The following is a 22371-nucleotide window of genomic DNA, read 5'->3' as shown; positions in this document are numbered from 1 at the left end:
CTTTGCAAACTCTTGGCATTCTCTCAACCAGCTTCATGAGGTGGAATGCATTTCAATGAACAGGTGTGCCTTGTTAAGTTAATTTGTGTAATTTCTTTCTTTCTTAATGCGTTTGAGCCAATCAGTTGTGTTGTGAGAAGGTGGGGGGGGGGGTGTTGACTGGTACTGTACATGCACACATATTTATACACACACATTCTCTCTCTCACTCTCACACACACACACACAGCTTTGGCACGTATGTCATCAGATGGACCTCACCCAGTCTGTTTCTTGTTGTCCGGAGGAAGAGAACCCAAGAGGACCCGTCTCTCTCCTCACCCCGACCCTCCATGCTACAGCAGCTAACGACACACTAGCCTTTTATCCTAGACAGTCTTTTATTATGTGGTAAAAAAGGTTATAAAGATAGGACAACAATTTATTCACACCAGACAAAACCACTCCTCCCTGCTATAAAACCAACAAAGCCAATGTGCCGTGTATTATTTCTGTCTGTTTATACAATGTTTTAATGTGTTTTTGGTGACGTCAATGCCCTGGTATGTATTCACTAGGAACCAAACAGAAGCAAACGAAACAGGGAGGGGCCTACCTGAATTTGTCTAATAGAAAAGTTTTCCGTTTGGAGTAAACAGTGTTTTTTTTTGATAAACGCTTTGGACTAATGATGGCACCCCTGATCTGTCCTACCACAGGCCTCTCTCAATAAGCTGATGGAGACTCTGGGCCAATCAGAGCCCTACTTTGTCAAATGCATCCGTTCCAATGCAGAGAAGCTGCCCCTGCGCTTCAACGATGGCCTGGTGCTCAGGCAGCTACGCTACACGGGTATGCTGGAGACCGTGCGCATCCGCCAGTCAGGCTACAGCATCAAGTACACCTTCCAGGTAAACTCACATACACACACACAAACAAAAAAGAAACGTCCTCTCACTGTCAACTGCGTTTATTTTCAGCAAACTTAACATGTGTAAATATTTGTATGAACATTACAAGATTCCACAACTGAGACATAAACTGAACAAGTTCCACAGACATGTGACTAACAGAAATGGAATAATGTTTTCCTGAACAAAGGGGGGGGGGGGGGGGGGGGGGTCAAAATCAAAAGTAACAGTCAGTATCTGGTGTGGCCACCAGCTGCATTAAGTACTGCAGTGTATCTCCTCATGGACTGCACCAGATTTGCAAGTTCTTACTGTGAGATGTTACCCCACTCTTCCACCAAGGCACCTGCAAGTTCCCAGACATTTCTGGGGGGAATGTGACACACTGCCCCAGATCATGATGGACCCTCCAGCTCCAAATCGATCCCACTCCAGAGTACAGGCCTCGGTGTAACGCTCATTCCATCGACGATAAACGCGAATCCGACCATCACCCCTGGTGAGACAAAACCGCGACTTGTCAGTGAAGAACACTTTTTGCCAGTCCTGTCTGGTCCAGCAACGGTGGGTTTGTGCCCATAGGTGACTTTGTTGCCGGTGATGTCTGGTGAGGACCTGCCTTACAACAGGCCTACAGGCCCTCAGTCCAGCCTCTCTCAGCCTATTGTGGACAGTCAGAGCACTGATAAAGGGATTGTGCGTTCCTGGTGTAACTAGGGCAGTTGTTGTTGCCATCCTGTACCTGTCCCGCAGGTGTGATGTTCGGATGTACCGATCCTGTGCAGGTGTTGTTATCCATGGTCTGCCACTGCGAGGATGATCAGCTGTCCATCCTGTCTCCCTGTAGCGCTGTCTTAGGCGTCTCACAGTACGGACATTGCAATTTATTGCCCTAGCCACATCTGCAGTCCTCACGGCTCCGTGCAGCATGCCTAAGGCACGTTTACACAGGTGAGCAGGGACCCTGGGCATCTTTCTTTTGGTGTTTTTCAGAGTCAGTAGAAAGGCCTCTTTAGTGTCCTAAGTTTTCATAACTGTGACCTTAATTATCTACCGTCTGTAAGGTGTTAGTGTCTTCTCGACCGTTACACAGGTGCACGTTCATTAATTGTTTATGGTTCATTGAACAAGCATGGGAAACAGTGTTTAAACCCTTTACAATGAAGATCTGTGAAGTTATTTGGATTTTTACAAATTATCTTTGAAAGACAGGGTCCTGAAAAAGGGACATTTCTTTTTTTGCTGAGTTTATACACACACATACACAAACATATATATACATAGATGCACACACACTCTCATCCCTAATTTACCCCATCTACCAGTCTGTCTCACATCGTAGACATTAGTCAGTGTTAATCTCCTGTCTTCCCTCCTGGAAGCACTCACATCATAGACATTAGTCAGTGTTAATCTGCCTGTCTTCTCTCCTGGAAACACTCACATCGTAGACATTAGTCAGTGTTAATCTGCCTGTCTTCTCTCCTGGAAGCACTCACATCATCGACATTAGTCAGTGTTAATCTGCCTGTCTTCTCTCCTGGAAGCACTCACATCATAGACATTAGTCAGTGTTAATCTGCCTGTCTTCTCTCCTGGAAGCACTCACATCATCGACATTAGTCAGTGTTAATCTGCCTGTCTTCTCTCCTGGAAGCACTCACATCATCGACATTAGTCAGTGTTAATCTCCTGTCTTCCCTCCTGGAAGCACTCACATCATAGACATTAGTCAGTGTTAATCTGCCTGTCTTCTCTCCTGGAAGCACTCACATCATAGACATTAGTCAGTGTTAATCTGCCTGTCTTCTCTCCTGGAAGCACTCACATCATAGACATTAGTCAGTGTTAATCTCCTGTCTTCTCTCCTGGAAACATGAAACAGAGTGAAAGTTTCAGTCACTCATTAGTGACCGCATTAACATTTTCCTTCTGTCCAAAGGTGGTGTGGACTCGAGCCCTGATGCAATTTCTTCTATTCCTCAGTAACCTCCGAGTCAAGTCCTCTGTTGCTCAGTAACCTCCGAGTCAAGTCCTCTGTTGCTCAGTAACCTCCGAGTCAAGTCCTCTGTTGCTCAGTAACTTCCGAGTCAAGTCCTCTGTTGCTCAGTAACCTCCGAGTCAAGTCCTCTGTTGCTCAGTAACCTCCGAGTCAAGTCCTCTGTTGCTCAGTAACCTCCGAGTCAAGTCCTCTGTTGCTCAGTAACCTCCGAGTCAAGTCCAACGTCTGAGTCATTGTTTCCACTTCTTTCTGTGTTTCCGTTGGCTTGGTGATTGGGATCAGTTGTATGCAACATGTCGTGCTATTCATTGAGCAAACAAAGGCGTCTGCTGTAAGAAATGAATTGCTTGCGATTTGAAGTGGTGTCCATATTGTCTCGAAGACTTTGTTTGATGTTGTTTGTATGATAGTATAGTGGGACTATTAGGACAGTGCTCTTAAGTTAGGTTGCATTTGAATATCACTAGTTGGGTACAGTAATGTCACAATAATGTTATAGATTGTCTAGCTTGTTACTGTACTTTTAGCAAATCCTTCAGTTTTATAGTAGCATCACCTTTATTTTTTGTATATTGCTTGTCCTGTAAGGAACCGTTGAACTAGTGTTTACATCGGTGGAAGCCAAACATTAGATCACCGGGCAAAACCACTGTGATGGAACGTTTGTAATACACAACCTTGATGGTGAAAGGAGAAGGAATGCCCCGCCTGTACGCTCATTAACTTACTCATAACACTAGCTAGTTTTAGCCTCAGCTTGACATTCTCATTTATCTGAATTCCCCTGACATATTAGAGCTGCGGTCCTCTATGATGATGAAAAATATCTGGAGCGCGTGTCATCTTCTGAAGACTGTCCTGAGATCAGTGTGGAGAACAGGGCCTCTATAGTCTTTAATGAAACACTCGGCTCTGTGGGGGTAATTGTAAAAACACAGCATCTGTTTCCCAGTCAGTCAGCCACACCCCTACGGCCTTCACCAGTTTCCCAGACTGCCGACTTTGTTGACATCAGACAACGGGCCTCCGTTTGGGGGAGTGGGAGGGGGAATATTTTTTCGATGATGTTAGTTAGTCTCCCTGTAAATATCACCATGGACTATCCCTAAAACCACATGTGCCCCGAACTGGATCTTGTCCTCTGTGTCGCTCCTGTAGAGTGAAGCTAAGAGATGTTCCTTTACAGACTGGCTGCTGATGTCACTTAGAAATGAACAGCGCCAATCCTCAGGGGCTGCAGTGTTTTGTGCTGCCTGCGACAGATTCAGACCAAGGGAGAGAAGGCCAGCCAAACAGCTGATCAGTACAGTGCCATAGAGAAGAGTCAACCAGTAGACACCGTGGCCGTTGAGGACCGCCTCCTACATTTATAATAACCGTTTTTTGTGTGTGTTTCTCCTTTTCCCTCTTCTTGCCTGGCAGGATTTCATCCGTCACTTCCGCGTGCTGCTACCCGAGGGCACCAGTGCCACCCAGGAAGGCATCGGACAGTACCTGGGCCAGGTGGACCTTGCACCCGATGGATACCAAGTTGGCAAAACCATGGTACTATTCACCCCGCTGCCTGTCACTACAGTAGATTAAAACCATGGTACTATTCACCCTGCTGCCTGTCACTACAGTAGATTAAAACCATGGTACTATTCACCCAGCTGCCTGTCACTACAGTAGATTAAAACCATGGTACTATTCACCCCGCTGCCTGTCGGTACAGTAGATTAAAACCATGGTACTATTCACCCAGCTGCCTGTCGCTACAGTAGATTAAAACCATGGTACTATTCACCCCGCTGCCTGTCACTACAGTAGATTAAAACCATGGTACTATTCACCCAGCTGCCTGTCGCTACAGTAGATTAAAACCATGGTACTATTCACCCCGCTGCCTGTCACTACAGTAGATTAAAACCATGGTACTATTCACCCCGCTGCCTGTCACTACAGTAGATTAAAACCATGGTACTATTCACCCCGCTGCCTGTCACTACAGTAGATTAAAACCATGGTACTATTCACCCTGCTGCCTGTCACTACAGTAGATTAAAACCATGGTACTATTCACCCAGCTGCCTGTCACTACAGTAGATTAAAACCATGGTACTATTCACCCCGCTGCCTGTCGGTACAGTAGATTAAAACCATGGTACTATTCATCCAGCTGCCTGTCACTACAGTAGATTAAAACCATGGTACTATTCACCCAGCTGCCTGTCACTACAGTAGATTAAAACCATGGTACTATTCACCCAGCTGCCTGTCGCTACAGTAGATTAAAACCATGGTACTATTCACCCAGCTGCCTGTCACTACAGTAGATTAAAACCATGGTACTATTCACCCAGCTGCCTGTCACTACAGTAGATTAAAACCATGGTACTATTCACCCCGCTGCCTGTCACTACAGTAGATTAAAACCATGGTACTATTCACCCTGCTGCCTGTCACTACAGTAGATTAAAACCATGGTACTATTCACCCAGCTGCCTGTCACTACAGTAGATTAAAACCATGGTACTATTCACCCAGCTGCCTGTCGCTACAGTAGATTAAAACCATGGTACTATTCACCCCGCTGCCTGTCGCTACAGTAGATTAAAACCATGGTACTATTCACCCCGCTGCCTGTCACTACAGTAGATTAAAACCATGGTACTATTCACCCCGCTGCCTGTCGCTACAGTAGATTAAAACCATGGTACTATTCACCCAGCTGCCTGTCACTACAGTAGATTAAAACCATGGTACTATTCACCCCGCTGCCTGTCACTACAGTAGATTAAAACCATGGTATTATTCACCCAGCTGCCTGTCGCTACAGTAGATTAAAACCATGGTACTATTCACCCCGCTGCCTGTCGCTACAGTAGATTAAAACCATGGTACTATTCACCCCGCTGCCTGTCGCTACAGTAGATTAAAACCATGGTACTATTCACCCCGCTGCCTGTCGCTACAGTAGATTAAAACCATGGTACTATTCACCCAGCTGCCTGTCGCTACAGTAGATTAAAACCATGGTACTATTCACCCAGCTGCCTGTCACTACAGTAGATTAAAACCATGGTACTATTCACCCAGCTGCCTGTCACTACAGTAGATTAAAACCATGGTACTATTCACCCAGCTGCCTGTCACTACAGTAGATTAAAACCATGGTACTATTCACCCAGCTGCCTGTCACTACAGTAGATTAAAACCATGGTACTATTCACCCAGCTGCCTGTCACTACAGTAGATTAAAACCATGGTACTATTCACCCCGCTGCCTGTCGCTACAGTAGATTAAAACCATGGTACTATTCACCCAGCTGCCTGTCGCTACAGTAGATTAAAACCATGGTACTATTCACCCCGCTGCCTGTCACTACAGTAGATTAAAACCATGGTACTATTCACCCCGCTGCCTGTCGCTACAGTAGATTAAAACCATGGTACTATTCACCCAGCTGCCTGTCACTACAGTAGATTAAAACCATGGTACTATTCACCCAGCTGCCTGTCACTACAGTAGATTAAAACCATGGTACTATTCACCCCGCTGCCTGTCACTACAGTAGATTAAAACCATGGTACTATTCACCCAGCTGCCTGTCACTACAGTAGATTAAAACCATGGTACTATTCACCCCGCTGCCTGTCACTACAGTAGATTAAAACCATGGTATTATTCACCCAGCTGCCTGTCGCTACAGTAGATTAAAACCATGGTACTATTCACCCCGCTGCCTGTCGCTACAGTAGATTAAAACCATGGTACTATTCACCCCGCTGCCTGTCGCTACAGTAGATTAAAACCATGGTACTATTCACCCCGCTGCCTGTCGCTACAGTAGATTAAAACCATGGTACTATTCACCCAGCTGCCTGTCGCTACAGTAGATTAAAACCATGGTACTATTCACCCAGCTGCCTGTCACTACAGTAGATTAAAACCATGGTACTATTCACCCAGCTGCCTGTCACTACAGTAGATTAAAACCATGGTACTATTCACCCAGCTGCCTGTCACTACAGTAGATTAAAACCATGGTACTATTCACCCAGCTGCCTGTCACTACAGTAGATTAAAACCATGGTACTATTCACCCAGCTGCCTGTCACTACAGTAGATTAAAACCATGGTACTATTCACCCCGCTGCCTGTCGCTACAGTAGATTAAAACCATGGTACTATTCACCCAGCTGCCTGTCGCTACAGTAGATTAAAACCATGGTACTATTCACCCCGCTGCCTGTCACTACAGTAGATTAAAACCATGGTACTATTCACCCCGCTGCCTGTCGCTACAGTAGATTAAAACCATGGTACTATTCACCCAGCTGCCTGTCACTACAGTAGATTAAAACCATGGTACTATTCACCCAGCTGCCTGTCGCTACAGTAGATTAAAACCATGGTACTATTCACCCAGCTGCCTGTCACTACAGTAGATTAAAACCATGGTACTATTCACCCCGCTGCCTGTCACTACAGTAGATTAAAACCATGGTACTATTCATCCAGCTGCCTGTCACTACAGTAGATTAAAACCAAGAGGAAGGGATAAAATGGAGACTTTTTAGTCAAGGTATCAACAATTGTATCCAATTGTCTTGTTTTCTGTAGTATATTGTACCCCCATGGGGATATGAGAATGTGCCATAAGGCCTTATCTATAGAAACGTTTGTGGCCAAATGCACATCCTTAAAACACAGATGCTGGGCTAATGAACTATACTACAACAGAACAGACAGGCCTTGCATTGTCCTTCTAGCTAGAAGAAAAAATGATCCGTCATGTTTGTCTTCATGAGTGGTAGGTGACCATCAGTTTCAGTCTCCACAGGGGTGGTGGAGATTCGGCCCTGCTTTAGGTTATTGAACTTAGTTAAATATACAAACAGAAAAATAAGGAGCAGTGACATTATATTACCAGCACTGTAGTCTTTCTCGGAGACAGGATGTTATAAAGAACATACCCCAAGTATGGACAGTACCTCTCTCTCTCACACACACACACACACACACGGACTGATAGATGGGTCCAGCACTATTCCTTTGGTTTGATGTCTATAATTAGCAGCCCATAGTTCCATTCCTGAAATTCTTGTGCCCCTGTGTCTGATCATCCAGGGAGGGGGAGGTCCATACTTGAACAGTGAGAGTGTGTATATATATATATGTGTGTATGATGTGCCACTCATTGTGTCCACTGTCAGGTGTTCCTGCGGGAGGTGGAGCGTCAGCGGCTGCAGGCGTTGCTCCACAGGGAGGTCCTGAACCGTATCGTCACTCTGCAGCGCCGCTTCAGGGCCCTGCTGGAGAGGAAACACTTCATCAGTATGAGACTGGCTGCCACAACCATCCAGGTAACCACTGTTCCCTTCTCATAGCCTCATCACCCAGGGACAGGGACAGTCCCCTTCTCATAGCCTCATCACCCAGGGACAGGGACAGTCCCCTTCTTATAGCCTCATCACCCAGGGGCAGGGACAGTCCCCTTCTTATAGCCTCATCACCCAGGGGCAGGGACAGTCCCCTTCTTATAGCCTCATCACCCAGGGGCAGGGACAGTCCCCTTCTTATAGCCTCATCACCCAGGGGCAGGGACAGTCCCCTTCTTATAGCCTCATCACCCAGGGACAGGGACAGTCCCCTTCTTATAGCCTCATCACCCAGGGGCAGGGACAGTCCCCTTCTTATAGCCTCATCACCCAGGGGCAGGGACAGTCCCCTTCTTATAGCCTCATCACCCAGGGGCAGGGACAGTCCCCTTCTTTTAGCCTCATCACCCAGGGAAAATGAGTGGGCACAGGGCACCAACCCTGGTTCTGCTACAGGGGTATGCAGGCTTTTGTTTCATTACAGTTGCATGGTCCTGTTACAGGGGTATGAAGGCTTTTGTTTCATTACAGTTGCATGGTCCTGTTACAGGGGTATGAAGGCTTTTGTTTCATTACAGTTGCATGGTCCTGTTACAGGGGTATGAAGGCTTTTGTTTCATTACAGTTGCATGGTCCTGTTACAGGGGTATGAAGGCTTTTGTTTCATTACAGTTGCATGGTCCTGTTACAGGGGTATGAAGGCTTTTGTTTCATTACAGTTGCATGGTCCAGTTACAGGGGTATGAAGGCTTTTGTTTCATTACAGTTGCATGGTCCTGTTACAGGGGTATGAAGGCTTTTGTTTCTTTACAGTTGCATGGTCCTGTTACAGGGGTATGAAGGCTTTTGTTTCTTTACAGTTGCATGGTCCTGTTACAGGGGTATGAAGGCTTTTGTTTCTTTACAGTTGCATGCAATCAGGGTCTTGGTTAGTTGAATCAGGTGTGTTAGCGCCGGGCTGGTAGAAAGTCTGTACACACTGTTCTGTGGCTCTCAGCCCCGTAGGTGGTGATATTAACTGTGTAAATGATCTATAGTACATCCAGGCTTGATACGTACCAGTTTGTTTGTATATGTGATATTTATTTTGTATTTAGTAAATGGATTTAAGTGGGGAATAATGTTATTGAACTGAGGCAGGAATGCTTCTCATCCAAATGTTTGTCAGTCCTCATCTGTGCAGTCTTGCTCAGCCCGGTTTTGATGGGCCAGCAAGATATTTAATTTGTATGTGTTATGGAGGGATGTTTAGATTCAGAGCTCTTTCAGTAATCCTACAAAATCCCACAATTTATTTTTGTGGAAAATTCTGTGAATTAGCTAAACTATTTCTCTTGACCGTTCCTCAACTTTGTTTTGGATGTCATTCAACTTCCACGATCACAATCTAAGACTCATACCAGATATTTGATCCTAGTAATTATGCAATTGTTGATTCAGTTACGTTACAGTATCCAGCGGAAACCAAACACTAAGTCCTTTCATAAACAGGGACATTGTTGTACTAGAGAAGTTGGCTATGAATGGGAATGGATTTCACACACCTCAAGGATCGGTACTTCAGGGTTTTCAGTGGGCCTGTTTTGCTTTACATCTTTGAGACCTTGATGTAAATTATCCAATCACTTATATTGATCAACTAGCACAGTTGGTGAGGTGATTAGTAGAGTGAGTTGTGATGCCTGGTTGGAATGAAACCCTGCAATGCTTCTGGCACTCCATGATCAAATCAAAATTAAATAAATGTTTATTGGTCGCGTATACAGTTTGACAGATATTATAGCAGGTGCAGCGAAATGCTTGTGTAACTAGATCCTAACAGTGCAGCCAAATTGGCAAACAAGTACACAAATAATAATAATCAAACTAGAAAGAAGAAATCAGGAATGTCAGAGCTAATCCGGTATACACTATCAGTAATCCAAACAAATCCGGTATACACTATCAGTAATCCAAACGAATCCGGTATACACTATCAGTAATCCAAACAAATCCGGTATACACTATCAGTAATCCAAACAAATCCGGTATACACTATCAGTAATCCAAACAAATCCGGTATACACTATCAGTAATCCAAACAAATCCGGTATACACTATCAGTTATCCAAACAAATCCAGTATACACTATCAGTAATCCAAACGAATCCGGTATACACTATCAGTAATCCAAACAAATCCGGTATACACTATCAGTTATCCAAACAAATCCGGTATACACTATCAGTTATCCAAACAAATCCGGTATACACTATCAGTAATCCAAACGAATCCGGTATACACTATCAGTAATCCAAACGAATCCGGTATACACTATCAGTAATCCAAAAGCAACCTGTGTATTTACACCTAAAATATCTACTTAAGAATATGTACAGCAGTAGATATATTACAGTGAGCTATGTCAGGAATCCAGTATATAGATATTCAGTGTGAATGAACAGTGTAACAAAATGCAATGTTCCGTAGTAGATATATTAGAAAGAGCTATGTGAAGAATACAGTATATGAATACACAGTGTGGAAAAACAGTATAAAAGAAAACAAAAAATTAACAAAATGGATCAGGGCATCTACCCTTGCTATACCTCCCCCTTTATTGTTTCCCTGTTAAACACTTCTCCCTTCCCTGCTTGGAGAGGGCCTCGTATTATATCTGTTTACACTGGAACCGCCTAATTGGTCCTTTGGAAAGAGACTCGGGTGTTTTGGCTTTGCCTGGTTGAAAAGAAAAATAAATCCAATCAATGGGTAGAAGTGTTAATAGCCAGAGACTGAGGGAGAGAGCTAACAAAAGGAAATAAAGCATCTTATGGAGGAGTTGTGGTGATGTTCCCAAAGCAGGAGAACAAAAGGTCTGTCAAACAGCTCATGCATTTCTTTTATCTCTGCTGAGCCTGCTTTTGCTCTTTGTGTAATCATCCAAGTTTGGATAGCCTTGTGTCCTGTTTTGACAACATTTTCCCTGACTATACCAAACATTATTTTATACAGTAGTGCCAAATCCCAGCCCCTCCTAGCCCCCCAAGCTCTCCATATACCGCTAAGCCCCCCTGACACACCTAGCCTCCTAGCCCCCCAGGCCCTCCTAATACCGCTAAGCCCCCCTAACACACCTAGCCTCCTAGCCCCCCAGGCTCTCCTAATACCGCTAAGCCCCCCCTAACACACCTAGCCTCCTAGCCCCCCAGGCCCTCTTAATACCGCTAAGCCCCCCTAACACACCTAGCCCCCCAGGCCCTCCTAATACCGCTAAGCCCCCCTAACACACCTAGCCTCCTAGCCCCCCAGGCCCTCCTAATACCGCTAAGCCCCCCTAACACTCCTAGCCCCCCAGGCCCTCCTAATACCGCTAAGCCCCCCTAACACACCTAGCCTCCTAGCCCCCCAGGCCTTCCTAATACCGCTAAGCCCCCCTAACAGACCTAGCCTCCTAGCCCCCCAGGCCCTCCTAATACCGCTAAGCCCCCCTAACAGACCTAGCCCCCCAGGCCCTCCTAATACCGCTAAGCCCCCCTAACACTCCTAGCCTCCTAGCCCCCCAGGCCCTCCTAATACCGCTAAGCCCCCCTAACACACCTAGCCTCCTAGCCCCCCAGGCCCTCCTAATACCGCTAAGCCCCCCTAACAGACCTAGCCCCCCAGGCCCTCCTAATACCGCTAAGCCCCCCTAACACTCCTAGCCCCCCAGGCCCTCCTAATACCGCTAAGCCCCCCTAACACACCTAGCCCCCCAGGCCCTCCTAATACCGTTAAGCCCCCCTAATAGACCCAGCCCCTCCTAGCCCCCCAGGCCCTCCTAATACCGCTAAGCCCCCCTAATAGACCCAGCCCCTCCTAGCCCCCCAGGCCCTCCTAATACCGCTAAGCCCCCCTAATAGACCCAGCCCCTCCTAGCCTCTATGCACTTGTGGAAATCTGAGAGGATTGAATAGGTATAAGCAACATGGTAATAGCTCCACCTTGCTTTCTGATTGGCTTGATGGAATTTTTACCTAATCAGATCTCCACAAGTGCATAGGGGAAGGGGGGGATTCGGGATTGGACGTTGCTACAGAGGGATGGACTCAAATCCAATACAAGTAATAAATTCCATCATACTAGAAATGCGGTAACATCCACAGCTCGGATCTCACCTACAGCGTCGTCTGGGTTTGGCCGGTGTAGGCCGTCATTGAAAAATAACAATTTGTTCTTAACAGACTTGCCTAGTTAAATAAAGGTTAAATTAAAAAAATACTTCCCCTCACACAGAAATGGTGGCGTGCCTACCAGTCCAAGCAGGAGGAGGACTACGACCCAAGCATCCAGGAGGGGGCAGCCTTGTGCATCCAGACAGCTTGGCGGGGGTACAAGGAGCGCTGGAGGTTCGGGCTGTGGCGGGAGGCGGCCCTGCTGCTGCAGAGGGAGTGGAGGGCGTTGCTGAAGCGGCGAGAACGGGAGGGGGCGGCACTCGCCATCCAGACAGCCTGGCGCTGCCACATGGCCAGAGAGGCCTACCTGCGACTGCGTGGCACCATGGCGCTGCTACAGGCAGTGGGCAAAGGCTACCTGGCCAGACAGAGGTAAACTAATGTGAAGTGTTGCAGAAAGTTTTAGAGCAGACGTTGTTCTCCACATGACATGAGAGTGAATAGTCTGTTCTACATATTACATTTCTATCTGCAGCTGAGCTTGCTTCATTACTGTTTCTGAATGATCATGGAAATCAATATGAAATGCCATGGAACATTTGATGAAAGCAGTGTTGCCACAGAAGACCATCTGAACTTCCATGCCTCCATAATTTCAACTCATTGATGGAAACATTCTTGCAATGAGATTAGAAATTGCTGCAAAGTTAATTCACTGTACTTATTGGTCATAATTCTATATCCAATCCTCCTCCACGTCCTGTCGTAACTGGTGACGTGCTCGAATTCATGGCCTGCCAGCTGAAAAGTCTCCTGTTCAAATAATGTTGTTACATAAACACCCAGAACAAAGTAGCAACAGTCAGCTGAGCTAGAGGAGGACATTCTCCCATAAGGCTGCCACTTTGAGTTGACACATTCAACAGGAAGAGATTGTGATATGTTTTTAAGTGTCTAGTCTGTCTTGTGTCAAGAAACAAGGAATTAAGACTCAATGAAGGTGTGGTGTTGCCTTGTGATTGGTTTAGCTGTAACCATGCCTCCTTGATTGACAGCTTCGGACATTTGAAGGAGCAGAGACTGAGGGAGAAAGAGCAGAGGCTGAGGGAGAGAGAGAGTCAACAACAACAGCAGCTGCTGCAGAATGGACAGACGCGTCTCTCGCCAGAAGAAGACGATCAGCCAGTGAGGATCATGGGCCTGGACCTGAGCACATGGGAGGACCGCTCATACAAGGAGCGGGAAAGGAGCCTCCAGAGACTGAACAGCCAGGAGGAGAGGGTAAAAGAGGGACGAGGTGTAGAAATAGGAGGTGAGGGAGGAGTGGCGAGGGCCGCAGAGAGCTCAGGTAGGGCCCAGTCGGAACCACCGCCAGTTTCGTCGACAGCCGCCGTGGTGGTGAGAGAGAGGACCAGGACCCTAGACGAGCCCTGCCAGAGGACCACCAGGGCCAAGAGGGAGAGCCGGAGGATGAGGGAGCTGGAGCAGGCCAAGTTCAGCCTGGAGCTGCTCAAGGTGCGGGCCACGGGCAGTGGTGGGGCCTCGTCCCCCTCTGAAGAGAGGCGCTGGTCGGCCGAGCTGGCCCCCACCACCACCCCGCCTCACCGCTCCCCCCAGGGACCCGGAACCCCCGACAGCCAGAGCTCCAAGGGCAGCTTCGAGCTACTCAGCATGGACGACGAGATACTCGGGGAGAGGGCAACTTTGGCGGATGAGGAGGAGCTTGGTTCCCCCCTCTCTTCTGAAGTGCAGCTGGAGCAGGCCCCGGAGGTCAGCCTCGTGTCGAAGGAGCCTCCCAGGGCTTCTGTGTCCGATGCCGCCTCCCCACCTCCAGACAGTCAGAGTCAGGCTAAGCTAGAACCGGCTGCCGCCTCTCCACCTCCGCCCAAGATAGAGAACTACCTCCCTACCTTTTACGTCCCGTCAACTGATGGCAGCTTGGTCATCACCCGTCGTCTTGGCGATGACTCCTCGCGACCCCTCGAGGCCGATACCACTAGTACCACCATCGTCTCCAAGCCGCTCAAGTCAATCAAACAAAGGCGGGAATCGTCACGGCGACCTGTGGTTGTGGTCATCAGCATGCAGAAGGAAACCCCCCTGGATCAGGAGGAACTCGGTGGTGCCGTCGTTCGTCTTCCCCCTGTAGAGGTTCGTGATGGGTCGGCACAAACCGGCGAATCCCCTTCATCGCCACGGCTACCAGTCCCTGCACCCGTTCCACCACTAGATCCCGCCCCAGTCATCCCCATCTCTGGCCCCACCCCTGTCCCGGCTGCCAACCAGTTGGTCCTGGAGAAGCTGGAGCGACTGAACGAGGAAAAGGAGGAGAGGCAGCGGCACCTGCAGCAGCAGAACGAGCGGGAGATGATGGACCAGATCCGGAAGCAGAAGGAGGTTCTGGAGAGACAGCGGCACCACTTCGCCCAGCACGAGAGGGAACTTTTGGAGAAGCAGAGGGGTGAGGCCCTGGTCAGGATCCAGCAGAGCCGGCAGGGAGGGCCCCCCCAAGACAGGAGTGCAACCGCAGCTACCTCTACCAGGCCCCTTAGACCCAGCTCCCTTCTCATCGAGAGAGCCCCGGCTCTGGCTCTGGCTCCACCCTCCAGGACCCAGTCTGTGTCCGCTGCCCACGCATACCTCTCTCCTCCTGGGCCGATGGACACCCAGAGTGTCCCCATGCCCCATCCTGAGCCCAACAAGGCCCAGCCCAACAAGGCCCAGCCCAACAAGGCCCAGCCCAACCAGGCCCGGCTCCCTCCACCTCCCTCAGCCCCCAAAACAAAGACCAGGGATGGGAGACCCATTGCGGATGGCTGGGCGCCGAATTTGACCCTGGAGTCCAGAGAGGGCGGGGGAGGAGGAGCCAGAGGGAGGGTTCCCAAGAAGGCCCCAGCTAATCAGGGCACCAGCATCAGCATGACTGACATGTCGGAAAACATCTTCTTTGCGCCCAAAGACAGAGTGGCGTTCTCTAAGTGAGTATTGAATCCAGCTATGGAGTTATCATGTACTGTAAGTACCTTTACCACCCAACTAGACATGGAGTTATCATGTACTGTAGGTGCCTTTACCACCCAACTAGACATGGAGTTATCATGTACTGTAGGTGCCTTTACCACCCAACTAGACATGGAGTTATCATGTAGTGTAAGTACCTTTACCACCCAACTAGACATGGAGTTATCATGTACTGTAGGTGCCTTTACCACCCAACTAGACATGGAGTTATCATGTACTGTAGGTGCCTTTACCACCCAACTAGACATGGAGTTATCATGTACTGTAGGTGCCTTTACCACCCAACTAGACATGGAGTTATCATGTACTGTAAGTACCTTTACCACCCAACTAGACATGGAGTTATCATGTACTGTAGGTACCTTTACCACCCAACTAGACATGGAGTTATCATGTACTGTAGGTGCCTTTACCACCCAACTAGACATGGAGTTATCATGTACTGTAAGTACCTTTACCACCCAACTAGACATGGAGTTATCATGTACTGTAGGTGCCTTTACCACCCAACTAGACATGGAGTTATCATGTACTGTAGGTGCCTTTACCACCCAACTAGACATGGAGTTATCATGTACTGTAGGTGCCTTTACCACCCAACTAGACATGGAGTTATCATGTACTGTAGGTGCCTTTACCACCCAACTAGACATGGAGTTATCATGTACTGTAAGTACCTTTACCACCCAACTAGACATGGAGTTATCATGTACTGTAGGTACCTTTACCACCCAACTAGACATGGAGTTATCATGTACTGTAGGTGCCTTTACCACCCAACTAGACATGGAGTTATCATGTACTGTAGGTGCCTTTACCACCCAACTAGACATGGAGTTATCATGTACTGTAGGTACCTTTACCACCCAACTAGACATGGAGTTATCATGCACTGTAGGTGCCTTTACCACCCAACTAGACATGGAGTTATCATGTACTGTAGGTACCTTTACCACCCAACTAGACATGGAGTTATCATGTACTGTAGGTGCCTTTACCACCCAACTAGACATGGAGTTATCATGTACTGTAGGTGCCTTTACCACCCAACTAGACATGGAGTTATCATGTACTGTAGGTGCCTTTACCACCCAACTAGACATGGAGTTATCATGTACTGTAAGTACCTTTACCACCCAACTAGACATGGAGTTATCATGTACTGTAGGTGCCTTTACCACCCAACTAGACATGGAGTTATCATGTACTGTAGGTGCCTTTACCACCCAACTAGACATGGAGTTATCATGTACTGTAAGTACCTTTACCACCCAACTAGACATGGAGTTATCATGTACTGTAGGTGCCTTTACCACCCAACTAGACATGGAGTTATCATGTACTGTAGGTGCCTTTACCACCCAACTAGACATGGAGTTATCATGTACTGTAGGTGCCTTTACCACCCAACTAGACATGGAGTTATCATGTACTGTAGGTGCCTTTACCACCCAACTAGACATGGAGTTATCATGTACTGTAGGTGCCTTTACCACCCAACTAGACATGGAGTTATCATGTACTGTAGGTACCTTTACCACCCAACTAGACATGGAGTTATCATGCACTGTAGGTGCCTTTACCACCCAACTAGACATGGAGTTATCATGTACTGTAGGTGCCTTTACCACCCAACTAGACATGGAGTTATCATGTCACTGTAGAGTGACCTTTACCACCCAACTAGACATGGAGTTATCATGTACTGTAGGTGCCTTTACCACCCAACTAGACATGGAGTTATCATGTACTGTAGGTGCCTTTACCACCCAACTAGACATGGAGTTATCATGTACTGTAGGTGCCTTTACCACCCAACTAGACATGGAGTTATCATGTACTGTAGGTGCCTTTACCACCCAACTAGACATGGAGTTATCATGTACTGTAGGTGCCTTTACCACCCAACTAGACATGGAGTTATCATGTACTGTAGGTGCCTTTACCACCCAACTAGACATGGAGTTATCATGTACTGTAGGTGCCTTTACCACCCAACTAGACATGGAGTTATCATGTACTGTAGGTGCCTTTACCACCCAACTAGACATGGAGTTATCATGTACTGTAGGTGCCTTTACCACCCAACTAGACATGGAGTTATCATGTACTGTAGGTGCCTTTACCACCCAACTAGACATGGAGTTATCATGTACTGTAGGTAGCCTTTACCACCCAACTAGACATGGAGTTATCATGTACTGTAGGTGCCTTTACCACCCAACTAGACATGGAGTTATCATGTACTGTAGGTGCCTTTACCACCCAACTAGACATGGAGTTATCATGTACTGTAGGTGCCTTTACCACCCAACTAGACATGGAGTTATCATGTACTGTAGGTGCCTTTACCACCCAACTAGACATGGAGTTATCATGTACTGTAGGTGCCTTTACCACCCAACTAGACATGGAGTTATCATGTACTGTAGGTGCCTTTACCACCCAACTAGACATGGAGTTATCATGTACTGTAAGTACCTTTACCACCCAACTAGACATGGAGTTATCATGTACTGTAGGTGCCTTTACCACCCAACTAGACATGGAGTTATCATGTACTGTAGGTGCCTTTACCACCCAACTAGACATGGAGTTATCATGTACTGTAGGTGCCTTTACCACCCAACTAGACATGGAGTTATCATGTACTGTAAGTACCTTTACCACCCAACTAGACATGGAGTTATCATGTACTGTAAGTACCTTTACCACCCAACTAGACATGGAGTTATCATGTACTGTAGGTGCCTTTACCACCCAACTAGACATGGAGTTATCATGTACTGTAGGTGCCTTTACCACCCAACTAGACATGGAGTTATCATGTACTGTAGGTGCCTTTACCACCCAACTAGACATGGAGTTATCATGTACTGTAGGTACCTTTACCACCCAACTAGACATGGAGTTATCATGTACTGTAGGTGCCTTTACCACCCAACTAGACATGGAGTTATCATGCACTGTAGGTGCCTTTACCACCCAACTAGACATGGAGTTATCATGTACTGTAGGTACCTTTACCACCCAACTAGACATGGAGTTATCATGTACTGTAGGTGCCTTTACCACCCAACTAGACATGGAGTTATCATGTACTGTAAGTACCTTTACCACCCAACTAGACATGGAGTTATCATGTACTGTAGGTGCCTTTACCACCCAACTAGACGTTGATACACATGGGAGATTATTACTAAAAACGTATGTCATACATTATTCATAATCTCTGAAAAGAAACCAAGAGCCCTAATAGATGCATAGTTCACATAAAGATTATATAAGTTTAAAAAAACATCAGAAAAATAGGTGTTGCTTGGGAATTAATTGGTTTGGAATAATGATTTACTATTTCACAGAAACTTAAAGGTACAATATGCAGAAATCGCTCTACCGTTTCCTGGTTGCAAAATTCTAGTAGTTCGCCTAATTTCAGTTTATGACAAAACAATAACTCTGATTGTAGAGAATCATTGTATCATCTAAACCGCTGTGAAATATATTTTCCATAACCAAAAACATTGTATTTTCAGCTGTTTGAAACTGGTGAACAAAACCAAAAGTAAAAGATGCAAAACGAAACTTAACAGGAAGCATAGAAATAGAACTGAACTACTGCTTCTTAGACTTGCTTTCAATGAGAATGTCAGATCTATAATTCACATATCTATGTGAAGTTGGTCAGGTCGCTCTAAAAGTTACATATTGCAGCTTTAACCCCCTCTTCATTCCCTGACTCAATGACTCTATGTGTTTTAGGTTTGACAAGGAGAAGCCTGTAGCAGTCCCAAAAGAGGGCCCTTCCTCAAGCACCAAGCCCACCATAGGACTGAGAACACAGGAGGTGAGTGAATGGCAGACCCGGTAGCATTTGTTATAATGTTTGTGTGTTTTTGCATGTTCATATCAAATAATCAGACTGATAAATAAATATTCTGTGTGTGTTTCTGTATATGTTCTAAGGGTTTGCATGTGTTTACATATGGAGCAGCGTCGTCCGCGTTAGGGGAGGGTTTGGTCGGGGTAGGCCATTATTGTAAAATAAGAATGTTTTCTTAACTGACTTGCTAGGTTAAATAAGAACTGTAAAAAAAATACATATCTTAGAGAGAGAGAGAGAGCGTGAGACCGACGGAATAAAAAGATGGCGACACAGAGAGAAAGTTGCACTGACTAAAAAGGGAAACATCGGGGCATCCAAGACCCTGTCTAGTATCCACAGGTCCTAAAGAGGAAAGCAGCGTTCATTGGCCTGTTTGTGAGTGTGTTTCAACTGTTGTTATATCGTTTTTGGTCAACCAGGTCAGCAGGGCGGGCCACAGAAAGAAAGCCCGCATGGCACGGACACGCTCTGACTTTCTGACCCGCACACCGACCTCCTCGCTGGGGGGCGAGTCGGAGGAGGACGAGTACGACGGAAAGCCCCCCCCCTCCTCCCCTCCCCCCTACGCCCCAACCATCCCTAAACAGGAGTCCTTTGAGTGTTTCAGTGACTCAGAGATGGTAAAGAAAACAGACCCATACCTAAACCTCGGCCTACACCCCAATTCAACTAATATAAGTTCACATTGGGACGACCATCTTTTTCCCCTGCTGTTAACCCTCTTCAGCACTGGCTGGGTAGACCTGCACTACCGAGCAACTCAACTAAAACAACCTACGCTTTAACTAGATTTTTCCTCTTCCTCCGAGCATAAACTGTTTCAACGATGCTAACACACTCTTCTCTTTAAAACCCAATCAAGGTTCTAGCCTAACTTAGCCTGTCTCCTCACTTCTTCACAGCCCAGAAGTGATACTCTCCTTCTCCTTTTTCCTCTCTGTCAGCATAATCAGCCATGGCATGTGTTACTGTAGCTTGTTAGCCTGTTAGCTTTCTCTTCTCACCAGTAGCCCTGCTCTCTGACCGAACCCTGGGATCCTGGGTTGAAGGTCATTGCTCAACCTTGACCTTCCTCCCTGATGATTAATTAACACACATTCCTGACCTCTTTACTTCAGCGTAACATAAACTGTCTTTATTGTGCTATCTGGCTATCCATGTTAGCTATACTGCTAGTCAGGTAGGCTAGTGAAAAACTGTGAGCTATAGACAGTATTGAATAATGTTAGACTCGAGTACAACTGACAACTCAGGCTAGTGGAAGTGCTACATTTTGTCAAGGAATCTATTGTTGTACTGCCATCTACTGGCGTTGGGAATAATCCTCCCGTCTCCTGTGAGATAGGAAAACGTAGATGTAGAGCAACACGACTTCAGTTAGTACTGTAGATATTGAAAAGTCTCTTTTAACTGTCATATCTATTTATGTATGATGTTGTTGACATTGTGTCATTCATTGGTGTTTCAGCCTTCCACCAGCTCTGAGGAACAGAAGAAGATACACAAGGCCATGTCATCTGGAGATCTGGCCAAAGTTGACACGATACGCAAGAACGCCCAGTCAGATGGAAGGTTTGTTCCTGTCATGGTGTCCATTGTAGTCATTTTAATAGAGTATACACTGAGTGTACAAAACATTAAGAACACCTTCCTAATATTGAGTTGCATCCCTTTTGCCCTCAGAACAGCCTCAATTCGTCAGGGCATTTACTCTACAAGGTGTCAAAAGCGTTCCGCAGGGACGCTGGCCCATTTTGACTCCAATGCATCCCACAGTTGTCAAGTTGGCTGGATGTCCTTTGGGTGGTGGATCATTCTTGATACACGTGGGAAACTGTTGAGCGTGAAAAACCCAGCAGCGTTGCATTTCTTGACACACTCAAACTGACCCGCCTGGCACCTACTACCATACCCCGTTCAAAGACACTTAAATCTTTTGTCTTGCCCATTCACCCTCTGAATGGCACACATACACAATCCATGTCTAAATTATCTCGAGGCTTAAAAATCCTTTAACCTGTCTCTGACTGACTGACTGAAGTGGATTAAACAAATGACATCAATAAGGGATCATAGGTTTCACTTGGATTCACCTGGTCAGTCTGTCATGGAAAGAGCAGGTGTTCCTTAATGTTTTGTACACTCAGTGTAGATAGCAATGCAAATGAGGCTTCATAGCCTCACATGATTTCTTGGTTAGATTCCTCAATAATAATCAAAAAGTAGTCAATACTCAATAGAAATGGTGGACATGTGTTTGCTTTTGGAGGATTATGAAGGTTGGATCACCAGCAGTGTCAAGCTGTGATTTGAAGCCATGTGCTGTAGCTGTCAAATCAAATGTAATTTATCACTTACACATGGTTTGCAGATGTTAATGCGAGTGTAGCGAAATGCTTGTGCTTCTAGTTCTGACCATGCAGTAATATCTAACAAGTAATCTAACAATTTCACAACTACCTTATACACACAAGTGTAAAGGAATGAATAAGAATATGTACATAAATATATATATGGATGAGTGATGGCTGAACAGCATAGGCAAGATGCAGTAGATGGTATAGAGTACAGTTTATACATATGAGATGAGTAGTGTAGGCTATGTAAACATTATTTAAAGTGGCATAGTTTAAAGTGACTAGTGATACATTTATTAAATCCAATGTTTAATTATTAAAGTGGCTAGAGATTGAGTCAATATGTTGGCAGCAGCCACTCAATGTTAGTGATGGCTGTTTAACGGTCTGATGGCCTTGAGATAGAAGCTGTTTTTCAGTCTCTCGGTCCCAGCTTTGATGCACCTGTACTGACCTCGCCTTCTGGATGATAGCGGGGTGAACAGGCAGTGGCTCGGGTGGTTGTTCTCCTTGATGATCTGTTTGGCCTTCCTGTGACATCGGGTGGTGTAGGTGTCCTGGAGGGCAGGTAGTTTTCCCCCGGTGATGCGTTGTGCAGACCTCATTACCCTCTGGAGAGCCTTACGGTTGTGGGCGGAGCAGTTGCCGTACCAGGCGGTGATACAGCCCGACAGGATGCTCTCGATTGTGCATCTGTAAAAGTTTGTGAGCGTTGACA

General features: G+C 46.4%; 1 protein-coding gene across 1 annotated transcript in view; it reads left to right on the top strand.

Annotated features, from left to right (window-relative positions):
* Positions 1-22371, top strand: part of myo9aa (myosin IXAa) — a 202080-nt gene that overhangs the window by 157186 nt on the left and 22523 nt on the right. Inside the window, 8 exon segments of the mRNA XM_082969734.1 lie at positions 699-890; positions 4315-4437; positions 8092-8241; positions 12511-12821; positions 13445-15367; positions 19173-19257; positions 19716-19916; positions 20765-20868. Coding sequence (XP_082825860.1) covers positions 699-890; positions 4315-4437; positions 8092-8241; positions 12511-12821; positions 13445-15367; positions 19173-19257; positions 19716-19916; positions 20765-20868 — 3089 coding nt within the window.

The sequence above is a fragment of the Salmo salar genome, chromosome 26 (assembly GCF_965601325.2).
Source record: "Salmo salar chromosome 26, fSalSal1, whole genome shotgun sequence".
In the NCBI taxonomy this organism is placed as follows: Eukaryota; Metazoa; Chordata; class Actinopteri; order Salmoniformes; family Salmonidae; genus Salmo; species Salmo salar.
This window is presented reverse-complemented; position numbering and strand designations above follow the sequence as displayed.